At 40.3% G+C, this 15,037-nt stretch overlaps 1 protein-coding gene across 4 annotated transcripts in view; it reads right to left on the minus strand.

Moving 5' to 3' along the window:
* The window catches only part of ST7 (suppression of tumorigenicity 7), a 291,352-nt gene that overhangs the window by 231,752 nt on the left and 44,563 nt on the right, over positions 1–15,037 (minus strand). Inside the window, exon 1 of one of the 4 annotated variants that reach the window (XM_036759848.1) lies at positions 5,203–5,220. The exons of 2 other annotated variants lie outside the window; for them this stretch is intronic. Coding sequence is in view for 1 of the 2 variants with exons in the window: in XM_036759846.1 (XP_036615741.1) it covers positions 4,601–4,613 (13 nt within the window). In the remaining variant the exon portion in view is untranslated. Of the gene's footprint in view, positions 1–4,600; positions 4,672–5,202; positions 5,221–15,037 lie in introns of those variants that run through there. One more of the 4 variants, XM_036759846.1, reaches the window with a different exon arrangement.

The raw sequence follows: 15,037 nt of genomic DNA on the forward strand, positions 1-15,037 counted from the left end.
ATTATCACTGATATGATTTAGCATAGTATTATATTTATCTATAGGGATGAGATAAGAAAGAGAAATCAAGGGAAGAAGCCTAGACAATGAGAAACATAATTATTGCTTCTGGCAAATGATATGATGATTTACTTGGATAAATAAAAAAAATTTAATAGAAACAATAAATTCAGAAAGTTGCAGGATATAAAATGAATTCACACAAATATTAAAAGCATTTGCATATTACCAATAAAATCCAGCAGGAAGAGAAAGAAATTCTATTCAAAATTACGATAGAATGTTTCATGATTGTATATGTATAACCTATATCAGATTGCTTGCCATCTTGAGGAGGGAAGATGTGAGACAGGTAGGGAGAAAAAATTTGAAACTCAAAATCTTATTAAAAAATAATGTGTAATTGGAGAAAAAAATAAAATACTATTTACCAAAATAACTATAGAGAAATTATAAAGTATTTGGGAATACATTTGCCAAGATATACCCAGGAACTATATGAATTCAATTGTAAAAAAGTCTTTTATAGAAATCAAGTCAGACATAAATACTTGGGAAAATATTAATTTGTCATGGGCACACTATGCCAATATAAATTATATAATGCTACCTAAATTAACTTACTTATTCAGTGCCATAATAAATTACCAAAAAGATTATTTTATAGAGCTAGAAAAAAACAAAATTCATACGAAAGAACAAAATGTCAAGAAATCTCTAGGTAATAACAAAAACAAAGAATGAAAGAATGGGAATCTAGTGGTACCAGATCCCAAACTTTACTAAAAAGTAGTAATCATAAAAACAACCTGGTACTATTAAAAGAGTTAAAAGTTAAAAGAGATGCCATCAAATAGAACACATTAAGTACACAACATACCAAAGCAAAGAAAAACGGTAGTCTGTTGTGATAAATCCAAAGATTCCAGTTAGTAGGGGAAGGTCTTACTTATTGACAAAAACTACTGAGAAAACTGGAGAGAAGTCTGGCAGAAACTAAGTACAGACCAATATCTCATACCGTATAACAAGATAAATTCCAAATGGATACATGACTTAGACATAATAAACACAAACAGTAATAAACAATAAATTACACAGAAAAAATAATAAAACTAAATTTAAGGGAAAAAGTAAAATACAAACTCCTTCATTTGGTATTCAAAGCCCTTTACAGTCTGGCCCCAGCATATCACATTCTCCGCTTTTAAAGACACAATAAGCAAATTTAGAGGTAGGAGGAAGAGGTTACACTTTCAATGTATGGAAAGGAGGAAAGTTCTTGAGCAAAGAAGAGAAAGGATGATGTAAGAGATTAAAGTGGACAGTTTTTATGATATGAAATTAAAGCTTCTGCATAAATAAAACCAATGCAGTTAAAATTAGACAGTAAACAACTGGGAAAATAGGTCTCATATCCACAATACATAAGGAACTGATTCAAATTTACAAAAACAAGATCTAATCCCCAATTAGACAAAGGACATAAAAAGGCAATTTTTAAAGGACGAAATCTAAGGTATCAAAAGTAATATGAAGAAATGCTTTAAATCACTCCTAATTGGAGAAATACAAATTAAAGCAATTCTGAAGTTCCACCTCATGCCCAGATTGGCAAAGATGACAAATGAGAAAAATGACAAATATTGAATGGGCTGCAGGAAAATAGACACACTAATTATTGTCAAATGGTCCAACCATTCTTGAATTTGGAACTATGCCCCAAAAGTCACTATACCATTTACTGTTTCTAGGTATATATTCCTTTAGACATCAAAGAAAGTAGAAAAGATTCCGCAATGTACAACAATATTTATGGTAGCTTTTTGGTAGTAGACCAAAACTAGAAGCTAAACGGGTATTCATCTACTGGAGAATGGCCAAATAAAGTATAGTATCTAAATGTACCAGAATTTTGTTGTACCATAAGAAATTACAAAATAAAGTTTCAGAAGAAACTGAGAGTTCTTCTATGAATTGTTGCACAGTGAAGTGAGCAGAACAAGGAGAATTAGCTATACAATGACAACATTACATAAGAAAACCACTTTGATAGACTTGAAAACTCTGATTAGTACAATGACAAATCATGATTCCAGAAGATCAAGGATGAAGCATACTACCCATCTCCTAAAGAGGTGATAAGCTTGAAATGCAAATTATTTTCCTGGACTCTGCCGATGTAGGAATTTGTTTTATTTGACTATGTATATTTGTAGAAAAAATAATAAGATTAAATTTAAGGGGAAAAGTAAACTACAAACCCCTCCATTTGTTATTCAAAGCTCTTTACAATCTGGCCCCAGCATATCACATTCTAGGCGTTTAACAGATACCTAACTCCTTTCACACACTCTATGCTCTAGTCAAATTGACCTATTTGCTGCTCCTCATACATGACATTTCATCTCCATAACTCTGCACAGTCCATCCCGGTGTTCTCTGATGCCTCCCCTCCATCTCTTAAAAGCTCTAATTCATTTCAAAACTTGACTCAACAGCCAATTCCTTAAAGATTAGCTCAATTCTCAAAGTTATTAATGCCCTCCTCCATCAGTCAATGTGTATTTTATGTCTATCCAGCTTTTGCTTATCTGTGAACATGATCCATTCCTCTAGCAGAATATAAGAGGAGCAGGCAAGTCTCACCTTGTAATTATTTCCTCAACACCTAGCACTATACATACTAAACCTTTAATAAAGTCTTGATGATCAAGTAATAGGCTCTCTAATCATATGACCTGTTCTAATTAAGAACAATTAGCTCCCCAATAAGAAATGAAATTTGCTTATTCACATATTCTTTGGAACTGAAAGTTTTTCCTTTATAAAATTTAATGGCCTGATTAAATCTTATTATATTAGCTAACGTGAAATACTTTTAAGAACCATCCTGAAATGGATATAGCATTGCAACATGGCTTCATACCACTTCAGATGTGTTTACTAATGTATATTAAATAGAACGAAATTAAGGCACATCATTTCCTTTTAATACTGTTATGATTATCAGTCTCCTTTTTAGAAATTTCCTTCTTCATTACTGACCTTTGCATCATATTTTTTGTTGTTACTACTCTTCATCTCTAGTATTTTTTCCCTACTCCCATTATGTGTGTATGTAAACTTCTCTTTACAAGACAAAGAAGGGTCTGGGTTTGTTTCTTATTGCTTTTACTGATACTATAATTACTGAAGTTAGTATTATAGAGGAGGTATGCAGTAAGCCACAGAGTACAACGTTTTTATTCCAGCAGACTGGCACTAAATTAACCCTGAAAGTATATGGAGTCAACCTACAAGGCAATAAATTGTAGTACAGGTATAGCTTGCTTTAGGCAAACCTAGAGATATGAATAGCCAAATTTATAGAACAGATAAATTCAAAGTCGATGGTTTGCTTAAAGCAGTCTTCATTTACAAAAGCTTTTAGGAAGGCAATCCTTGAAAGCTCCTGGAACACTGAAAATGATCCCTTTTACAAAGGTCCAATTAACATGATTTTAACACAGGTACTACATAAAATAAAACACATCTAGAGTTTAAAATAAATAATTAAGTGAGTTACCATTTTAACAAATAATATTCAAAGTTTCTGAAGTTACTGAATGCACAATCAAAATTTTCCATCTCACTGAGCAACTCTCCCCTGGTATATGAGTAAAAGTACTTTGTTCCGAGTGGCCTAATATAAAAGGATTGTCACCACATCTACTAAAGGACAATCACAGTGAAATGAAAAAGAAAATTATATTCTCGTGTACATCAACAATTCAGCGCCAATTTTTCCAGTATCGGTGCCCATCATATATTGCCCTATGCAAACCCAAATCATGCCTTGTTTCTTTACCCTCAGTCCCTATCCTGACCCACAGAATCTCCCACTTACTCAATACTGTAACATTGGTCAAGGCAACCTTGCCGTTATTCTTAAGCTGTTCCTATAGGCTCTCAGTTCATGAATCAGCCAGCAACGGTATTAATAACTTTGTGTAACTAATGCAGTCAGAGATTAAAAGTAGAATGGCTACATGCTAATAATACTTCTCACAGTTCAATTTGGGACTTGCTAAAACCAAGGCTGCAAATCCCACAGCATTATGTAGTTGTCAGGACATCAGCCGGTTCATCAAATACAAAATAAAATGTCAATTTTCAATTCAATTTACTTTTTAGCTGCATAGGCCATTCCTAAAGTGCACAATTCTAAAATACCCCCAAATCTGAAGCTCTTCATTGAATGTGTATTTTTTCCTTTATTAAATACCAGACTTGGAATATTTACAGTTTTCTTCTTTTAGCCCAGACAAAAAGTACAATGAATTATAAGAACGTTCATTTTATAAATCTATTGAAATGTAACCCAGAAGTGAAAATGAATAAGTAAAAGCTGTTAAGACTTACAAACATATTCCTGAGAAATTCCCTTAAGTGCCTGGCCCCAGCTTTCTAGAGCAAATTCCCTATTAACCACCTGAGACCAAAGTCATTCACAATTTAAAAAGAGAAACAAAACCAACACGATTAAAATGACCCTTGCTCCATAGCAATGTTTAAAATAACTCACATAAGTAGGCAATAAGTTAAATGAGTATTTTACCTGAATATTCCATAATGCAACTCTAAGCAGGGCCAGAAAACCAGTTACTTTTTCAAAGAAGTCTATCAGCTCTATCAGGCAAGAAATGCAACAGTCACACGGGGCCACTAGACGGCCAGGCTGCTGTAGGGAAAGTTTCCTGACATGTGACGTTGAGCACATGCACACTACTGCTATCTTTAAATTAAAGAGGCAGCACTGGTATCCTTTCATGATACTTCTTTTCTAAGTGCCCCTTTATACCTAGGACAAAAAAAGTACTCGTTTAAAATAGAATTGCGATGAAAAAGTAACTTTTTTTTTTAAATGTAATACTAGATCAGAAGAACACAAAAATTAAAAGAATATTAACTTTTTCCAAATGAAAACTGTATCTCTCAGAAGCTACACAGATTTCTCAAATGCTGTAGAATAACCTAGAGGATCTTCTAGCAATAAAGCATAATTTTTAACCTGAAAACAAGTGTTTCAAAAGCGACTCTTTAAAACACACACCCATATATAAACATACCTATTACATATGTATATTCATAACCTCCACCTAAGTGAAAATAAACCTGTCTGATGTTAAGCATAATATGGTTACTATTATTAAATCTTACATTTAGTCCCTTAGGCCATCTTTTCCTTCATAACCAGTCCTTTCTGAGTATTAATGTGACCCATAAGGAATCCAAAATGGAGGTGGACAGAAAATGGTTCATTCAGATGCATTGGTTTCTACTTTGCCTAGAGAGGGAACACAAATTGATCAGTACGTCACAGTGAGCAGTCAGATTTCACTGCTTTGCTTCAATGGGATGAACTTATTTTTGGAAAGCCAAATGACTAGCTGGACAGTTTCCTATTTTTATTTCTATCAAACATAACAAGGTCACAGCTACAATATGGGGAGGGAGAAGGAAGGGATTGTTGCTTTTCTATATATATATATATATATATATATATATATATATACATACATATTTTTTTAAATTCTTTTCCTTTTTTGCTAAATAAAATATTTTATCTTGTTATAAACTGCTATAACATTTTATAATGTTTATAATGTTCATTAAAATGTCCATTCGGAAATATATGTTTGTATGTTTCTGTGTGTGTGTGTATGTGTATCTATATATAATCCACAAATTCTGCTAATAATGCTATCATTTCATAGATAAAAGTAGTAATTTCACAACACAATGGATGGTAAAGCAGTATTTCATCCTGTCACACACTCATGCCACAGGCAGATCACATTACAATAAATACTCCCCTTACAGTCAAAAGCTGTTAATTCCCAAGAACTTCACCTGTCATCGTTGCTGAAAAGCTCCTTCTCACTTCCTCTGGCATCAGTCCACATTATCTTAATCTCACATAGAGATTGAGACTTCCTTAAGCTATAAGTAGATATATTTTTTCCTGAGAATCAAGATATGGAAGTAGTTAAAATACTTATTCTGTCATTTAAATGGTTTGTTAATAATGTTAATAATGCCTAATAATAACCAGTACATTTCACAGGCACATAACTCATAGCTGTTATGGCATATGAAATGATGTTATGTACCCTTCATAATCCCCACAGTTACCATGGATTTCAATTTTCTCAAAAAATATAGAAAATTTTATTTAAAGAGACCCTCTTTCCTCTCTTCCTTTACTATAATCCCTGTTCTTCCCTCCCTCTTCTCTCCCTCCACTATAATTTCAATATTTTTGTTCAATACCCAGGATTGGTATGTATTTGCCAGTCCCAGTGACAACCATTCTCATCTAAATATGCCAACTTTGGCTAATTTTTTAATGTCTCTTCAGAGCAGACTGATGCTAAGGACTAGGTTCCCTGGTTGTCTTCCAGCAACATATTTTTTGATGGGATTTTTTTTTTGGTTATTTTTTTTAATTTCCTTATTTTTAGTCCAGCTTCCCCCTGAGGCCAACATAACAGTGGCTCTGGCTGGGAGCCATTGCAAAATGGTACATGTATACAAACACATGCTGAGCAACGTCCAACCCTACACACACACACACACACACACACTCTCTCTCTCTCTTTTCCCTCTCCTTCCAAACAAAGGGTCTCCCCTTTTTACCTTTACCAGTTCCACACAAAATCATAAGTGCTCACGTTCATATATTTCTTTAACATTCTACAAAGTATTTTTTTCTTTACAATATCGCCATGAGGTAAGTAAAGCAAATGTTATTCTCTTCATTTTACAGATGAGGAAACTAGAAGTCAGAGAAATGAAGTGACTCACCCCAGGTCACACAGTTATTAAAAACCAGAACTATTATGCAAACTTGGGTTCCTCCTAATTCCAGTCCTGTGCTCTCCCCCATATATGAGCACATTTGTTGTATACTGTTAGTTTTTTTTCTTTCAATTCTGAACCTAAAACCAAATGAGATGAGTATTTTCGTATACAAAATAAAATTGGAAAAGGGATTTTATGTGAAGCTACAAGTCTGTACTCCTCCTGGCTTGCTTTCCTTTTTAAGAACCCAATAAATTTAATGTGCTGTTTTCAAAACTGTCCTGTCTGACTAGCTCTTAACACCATTTCACATCACCTCTCAATCAAGAAGAGCAAGAAATCTCATTCAAAAGCAACAGCCCAGATGATCAGGCCCCAAAAAGAGACAGGGGAAGGGGGAAGCACCATAATCACCTACTAAATAGATTCCATCATAGTCCCTTCCACTACTGAATCCCAACCAAAATATGCTTGATTTCAACCATACAACCTTGTGATGCCAATCAGTGATTAAAGATCTTTCCCTGCCCATTCAATAGGCCTCAGGTGGGGCTAGTTAAGGGATGCTTGATTAGGGGCAGGCCAATACCCTTTACTTACTAAGTGCTAAGCCCCAGGCCTACACCCTTTTGCTGACTGGGTATGAGGCCCTCAGGCCCTAGGAAGAGTGTATATACCGAGAAGGTAGCCAAGAAGGTCAGAATTCAGCCCAAGGAGAAGAAGTAAGAACTCTGAGATGACAAGAGCTGAGAATCTGCAGGCTAGAAAGCTACAGAACTCAGAGAGCTGCAGAGAGATGAGAGAGTGCAGAGTAGCGAATGCAGACCAGAGAGCTACAGAGCCCAGAAAACTGAGAGGAGAGAGAATGCAGGCAAGCAGACAGTTGGGATGAGTGAGTGTTTACAGGAAGTCCCCAGAAAGGGGGAAAGCTACAGGATGACTTGGTTCTTTGCTTTAATACTGTGTTAGAGTTTCCTTGTTGTTACAGTGAGGGGGACTTACTGGCTTTGTGATACAACTGTTGCTATAGCGGGTTGGAATTATTGGTTTTGGGATTTAATCCTCTGGCGTCTAAATAAATGTTATACTTCCCCTGCCTTCTAACTAGAGAATCTGTTATACTTTGCAATTCTAAATTATATAGGCATGTTCAGGGTCATCCTCGAGTTCATGAATCTTGCCTTATTGATACAAACATTCAGGAAAGAGAGAACAGGATTATAAGTCAAGAGATTTAGATTCTAGTTCTGGTTTTAGTTCTGATAGCAGCTGTATGATCTTAGGTAAGTACAATGTTTCTAGATTTCATTTTCTTTATCACTACAAAGAGGGAGTTGTAATACATGTTTTCTGAGGTTCCTTTCAGCTTGAATATTGTCTAATTTGATGACTCTACCGAGCACCCAATCCTAACTGGCTGGAGTGACTCATTCACTGCCTACCCTGCCATTAAAAACCCATTCAGAGTCACATCACTCTCACTCATACCTCCCACCCACTCCACCCCTTTTTTTTTTATCATGGCATATATTTTGTGAGAACAGTTCCACACTCAAATAAGAACCCTACACAGGGGTCTCGACTCCATACCAAGAGGAACATTCTACATGGCAGTTTCTAGAATCTAGTGAAGAGTTTGAAATAGAGCAGTTACAGATAAGTACAAACGAGCCACAGACTCTGAAATAGATCCATAACTTCCAGTAACCACATGGCTTTCCTTAGGTTTTCTCATATCACTCTTCTAACTGTACAGAAGGTAAGTCTAGTATGCCTAGTATCTCACATACTCTTATGTCACTCTTCAGTCGTGAATGAAATTCCATGATCACAAAGGTATATGTGAAAACTGTCATAAGAAGACTCATTTTACAGTGTTATAATTACAGGTGGTTGCCATTTATCTTTTGTTCTGAAAGAGGACCATGACATCAGGAAGATGATGTCATTACTTGCAAGTGAATTGGATTTAAGTGAGGCAGGGCTATGCAAAGTCACCAGTCTCACTTTTTCCTCCAGAGCCATCTGGGTCCAGTGTAAACACAGAGATGAGAATGACTGGAGATGGCCTGGGATGCAGTGGAAGACCTTGGTCTTTTTAAGTTAGATCATTCCCAGGTCTTAGTTTAACACCCATTCAATGATTAAGGCTAGGTAAGAGATGAGGCAAAGAATGGCCTCTTACCTAGCAAAAAAAAAAAAATCAATCTGGGAAAGGAAGACCCTCGGGGTTTCTAACCAAAACAGAAACAACTGCAATTTACACTCTGAGCCATCAGGACCAAACAATGGCCAAATAAGGCTTGGGTCAGGACCTATTGTTGGCCAATCAATGAGAGCCAGAGTGATCTGGGTTTAAGGCATGGTGCTGAAGAAATCTAGCAAGTAAACCCCAAGATATCTTCTGAAGTTTCAGCAATCAAAATTTACATTCCTTTGGGCAGAGCACCTGCATGTAAGGGTATGATTCCCTACATGGACAGAGGGAGAGGAGAGATGGAAAGATAGAGAGAAGGAGAGAGGGATGAAAGGGAGGAAGGGAGGAAGAAAGGAGCAAGCTGCATTGCCCAACTGGAACTGGCCAGTTGGGTCCCCAGTAGGGTTACTCTTCCTCCTTCTCCTCCTCCTTCTTTTCCTCTTCCTCCTCCTCCTTTTCCTCTTCCTCCTCCTCCTCACTCATAACTACAAATCACAAATAAAGGAGCTTTACAGGTAACACACACCTTGCTAATTACTCTATTCATTGCAAAGATAGTAATGGCCATAACCAACTACCCACTGTGATGAGGGTACAGTATCTGGGAACCCCTTTGAACTCTCCTTGAATCTTCCCACTAGATCTGGCCTTTGCCTAAGGCCATAAGCCTTTCATTACCTAGGCCCAAATCTCTACCTAGCCTAGCCCTCTATGGTCCATTTGCTTCCCACCCTTGATCCTGATCAAGATATCTACACCCTAGCTCTTGTTACCCTAGCCTTCTGTTGTCTTTCATCTCCAGGTAGCCTTCAGCTATTTCCCACCCTGGAGTCTGACCTCACCCCAGTCACCCCAGTCTGCTCTAAAACCCTCCTCTAGTCATCCCAGACTACTCAAGACTACCCCTCAATCCCTCCCACAATTTTCTGTATATAAGTCTCATCTTGCCTCCATGAAGGTGCTCAGATTCAATCTAGCTCAGTAGGTTGAATCTGGCCCGCTTGTGAAAACAAGCATCACAAAGGGTGGGATTTCAGCCCATTATGGCCAATCCTTAATAAACTTTGTCTTTTTCCTTGCTGAGAGGGCTTGAGTCAAATTCTTTCAGCAGGACCCAGCGTGTCGGTGTTTGGGGTCTCAAGCACCCCTAAAAACACATGGTTCCCTACCATCATCATTTTTCTTTAACCTCATCAATTGGAAGGGGCAAATATTAATTTTAAAGGGCAAAGGGCACTCACAATCTCCGAATCTTAAAAAGCTAGAAGGGTCCTCAGTGGTCATTCATTCCAAACTACACCTGAGCAAGAATTCCCTTACCACATCCTGATAAATGGTCATCCATATTATGTTTGAAGATAAAGGTCTTACTACAATACAACAAAATTCACTCCACTTTTTAACAGCTCTAATTCTTAGGTAGTTCTTCAATTTAATTAAATAAGTGTTTATTAAACAACCTACGATCTGGACTCAAAGATGAAACATGATAGTCCTCCATTTCCTCCTCCTAATAGAGGTAGTCCACAGAGAACAAAAAAATAGAACTACCCAGTGCTGAACAGAGAGTCAGGAAAACATGGGGTCTACATCCTACCTCAAACACTCATGAGCTGTGTGATTCTGACCAAGTCTCAAATCCTCTCTGAGCTTCAGTTCCCAGATCTCTAAAAGCAGGATAGTAATGGTGATGAGGGCACAGTCTCTGGGAACCCCTTGAACCCTTGAACTCTCCTTGAATCTTCCCACTTGATCTGGCCTTGGCCTGAGGCTATAACCATTAGGCCCAAATGCCTGCCTTGCCCAGTCCTCTATTGTTCAGCTGTTTCCCGCCCTTAATCCTGTTTCCCATCCTTAATCCTGATCAAAACATCTATACCCTAGCTCTGTTACCCTAGCCCTTTATTGTCTGTCATTTCCATGTAGCCTTCAGCTATTTCCCACCCTGGAGTATCCCTCCCACAATCTTTGTGTATATAATCTCCATCTTGCCTCCATGAAGTTGGTCAGATCCAATCTAGCTCAGATTGATCTGGCCCACTTTCCTTACAGGTGTCGCAAGGGGTGGGATCTCTTGGGGCAGGCCTATTTGGCTAACTCTTAATAAACTTTATCTTTTCCCTTGGCTGAGAAAGCTTGAATCGAATTCTTTCGGCAGGACCCGGTGTGTCAGTACTTTGGGATGCCGAGCACCCCTCACCCCAAACCCTCATCATTATGGTTCCCTGAACCAGGAAGAACTGCTAATCTCAAGTTCTTCTCCAGCCAAGACTGAAGGTATGTGAGCCTCCCCTTCTCCCAATTCCCCTCCTCGCTCTCCAAGCATTTTGGATGTGCTTCTCGGGCCTGACCTCAGCAGGTCCCAGTGGGTCAGACAGCTAAGAGCCTGTCCCATTCAGCCTGACGTTATCAGGTGCTTCTCAGTCCGGTGGTCCCAGTGGGTCGGACAGCTAGGAGCCTGTCCTGTTCATCCTGATGCTATCAGGTGGTTCTCAGTCCAGTGGTCCCAGTGGGTCGGACAGCTAGGAGCCTGTCCTGTTCATCCTGACGCTATCAGGTGGTTCTTGGTCCAGTGGTCATGTCGGAGGCCATGAACCTAAGTGGCTTCTGAGGCATGAAGGACATGGACAGATGCCCCATCCGGAAGCATGTGCCAGATCCTTTCAATTGTTTCGGCGCTGGGAATTTGGGAAAATTTCAGGTACCTTTTGTGTATTTTGTTTTCTTGTTTTATTTTGTTTGTCTTCTGACAATTACTCCTAACTTCTCCTTTACTAAGGAGGAAGGAATTTCCAGCCAAAGGGACCCCTACTCAGGTTTTGGCCTCATGGCCTGCCTCCACTGCAGGCCCTGCAACATCGATCACCATGGGCCCTACCCCCAAGGCAATCCCTACTCAGGTTCCAGCTTCGGGCCCTGCCCCCATAGCAATATCTCCTCCCCTAGTCCCTCTCTTTGAGGTAGCACCCATTTGGGTCTCTGGGGTATATTCCCCTCTAATCTCTACCCCTCCTCAGGTATCAACTGAATTTCTCCCTTGTCAGCCTGATCCCCTGGCCTTGCAGTCCAATCTGGTTCAGCCAGCACTGCCCAGTCCCTACCTCACAAGAAGTGGGACTTTGTATATTCCTCCCCAAGCCTCAGTCTCCACAGCAACTTCAAGGCTTTTTCCCCTAAGGGAAGTGCCTGCTTCCTCTACAGGGACGATCAGGGTACACGTTCCATTCTCCATTTCAGAGATCATTCAGGTTAAGGACAAGCTGGGGAGATACTCAGAAGACCCCACTAAGTTTACTGAGGGTTTTAGGGATCTGTCCCTACAATTTGAAGGGGCAGCAATCCTTAGCATGTATTTCATTAATCAGTCTGCCCCAGATATTAGGAGGAAACTGCAGAAATTGGCCATGGGACCCCAAACACCTCAGGTCCAATTGCTGGAGACGGCCTTTGGAGTTTTCAACAATAGAGACCTGGTTGCAGCAGAGGAAAGAAAAAGCAGGAAAAGGGCTAGAGACAGAGAACATGCTCTATTCTTGGCTGCTGCCATGGCCAGGAAAAGACCCAAGGAGCGCCCCTCCAGGGAGTCCCCTTGGAAGCCCATTGGCTTGGGCAGTGGGGAAACCTGCCTTCGATGCCACAAGGAGGGTCACTGGTCCAAGGAGTGCCCCTCTAGGGCGCCCCCCTGGAGGAAGCCCCCAGGATCCACGCCTCCAGGACTCTGCCCAGCACGTAACCAGGAGGGACATTGGAGGAAGGATTATCCCCGAGGTTGGAAAAGTGGTAGAGCCTCCTCCCAGTACCCTGTCCTCCAGTCTTCTCAAGACCTGGAAGGAGGGGAAAGCCTGGCGCTTGGCACTTTCTCCACCTCTCTCGCGGAGCCCTGGGCAAAATTGAGGCTGAAGGTAAGGTTACCCACTTTATCACGGCTATGTTCTCTTGTTTTAACTAGTTGCTCTGGCCCTACATGCCCCTCGACCCATCGGGTCATGGGCATCAAGGATCTGTTGTTTGAACACTCGTTCTCTGGCCCTGCCGCCTTGTTGGGAAGGGACCAGATGGTGAAATTGGGGAGCCAATTTTCTCTAGTTAAACCTCGCAGGTCTCTTTTCCCTCTGCTCACCAGACCTCCCCCAGAACTGTGGGAGATAGTCAAGCCAGTTGTTTGGGATCAGAGAATTCCTGGCAAAGCTGCTCAGGCCACCCCTGTCCTTAGTCGCCTCAGAGAGTCTAATGTGTTCCCCAATTGCTGTCAATATCCAATTAAGCCCAAGGCCTGGGAGGGACTGCAGCCATTAATTGTCAATCTCCTTGCAACATTCCAATCCTTCCCATAAGGAAGCCTAATGGAGAATACAGAATGGTTCTAGATCTCACGGCTGTTAATGAAGCTGTTATTGCTCTGCATTGCCACAACCCATATTGGGGTACCCAGTGGTTTTCCACCCTGGACCTCAAAGACGCCTTTTTCTGTATACCTTGGCACACAGACTCACAATTTATTTTTGTCCTTGAATGGATACTTCTAGGGGAATCAAGTTCATGTCAGCTAATATGTACAGTTTTGCCCCAAGGGTTTCGAGATAGCCCTCATTTATTTGGCCAGGCTTTGGGAAAAGATTTAAGGGACCTGAAATTAACTGACAGTAGCTTAATTCAGTATGTGGATGATAATCTTAATTGTAGCCCCACCTGGAAGGCTTCTTTGGCTGTGGCCCCAGAAACCCTGAACTTCTTAGTTACTCGAGGCTATAGGGCCTCCTTGAACAAAGTACAGATAGCATGCCAATCTGTAAAGTATCTGGGCCACGAACTAATGCCTACCTTTCAATCCTTAACCTCGGAAAAGAAGAGGACAATACAGCCCATTAAGCAACACCAAACTTTTCTAGGCATGGCTAGATTTTGTAGATTCTGGATCCCTAATTTTCGTCTCATTGCTAAACCTCTTTGCGACTCCACTCAAGGCCCTGACTCGCTCCCTCTAGAGTGGGGCCCCTACCAGGCTAAAGTTTTTGAGGTTTTGAAAAAAGTGACCACCACTCCAGCCTTAGCTTTACCTATATTAGAAAAACCTTTCACTCAGTATGTTGATGGAAGGAAAGGACAGGCTTTGGGAATCCTAACCCAGTACTCAGGATGTGACCCCTGTTTTCCAAAACAATTAGATTCTCTGGCTGCTACAGCCATTCCAATTGAGGAAGCTTCTAAGCCTCTAGCAGACCAGCCCCTAGAAGCTCTGACTTGCCAGAGCACCCTGGAAGCAGAGGGCCACCAGTGCCTGGCTAACCACAAGCTCACCAAACATCAAACCTTGCTCTTAGATACCCCCGATCTAATTTGGATGTGCTACACACTCGTGAACCCCGAAGCAGTGTGGTACACAGAACAAGTGGTTAGGGGAGCTAGGTATGAAATAGTCATCTTTAATTCCCTCTGGGGAAATTATCTTTTCTCAATACTGCTATACTGCCTGTTTGCTGCTTGTTTGCTTAATCTCTTTGCCAAGTTTATCTCCTCCAGGCTCCAAGCCATCAACTTCCAGATGACTGCTCAGACCCATCCAGGCAGGGACAAACTCTACGCCCCTTGCCAGCAGGAAGCAATTTCAGAAGCTGACACCTTCGTCCCTGACCCCAAAAGAATTTGGGTTCCATTTGTTTGAGGAGGGAATGATGAGGACACAGTCTCTGGGAACCCCTTGAACCCTTGAACTCTCCTTGAATCTTCCCACTTGATCTGGCCTTGGCCTGAGGCTATAACCATTAGGCCCAAATGCCTGCCTTGCTCAGTCCTCTATTGTCCAGCTGTTTCCCATCCTTAATCCTGATCAAAACATCTATACCCTAGCCCTTTATTGTCTGTCATTTCCATGTAGCCTTCAGCTATTTCCCACCCTGGAGTATCCCTCCACAGTCTTTGTGTATATAATCTCCATCTTTCCTCCATGAAGTTGGTCAGATCCAATCTAGCTCAGATTGATCTGGCCCACTTTCC

Source organism: Trichosurus vulpecula, chromosome 5 (genome assembly GCF_011100635.1).
Source record: "Trichosurus vulpecula isolate mTriVul1 chromosome 5, mTriVul1.pri, whole genome shotgun sequence".
NCBI classification, from domain to species: domain Eukaryota; kingdom Metazoa; phylum Chordata; class Mammalia; order Diprotodontia; family Phalangeridae; genus Trichosurus; species Trichosurus vulpecula.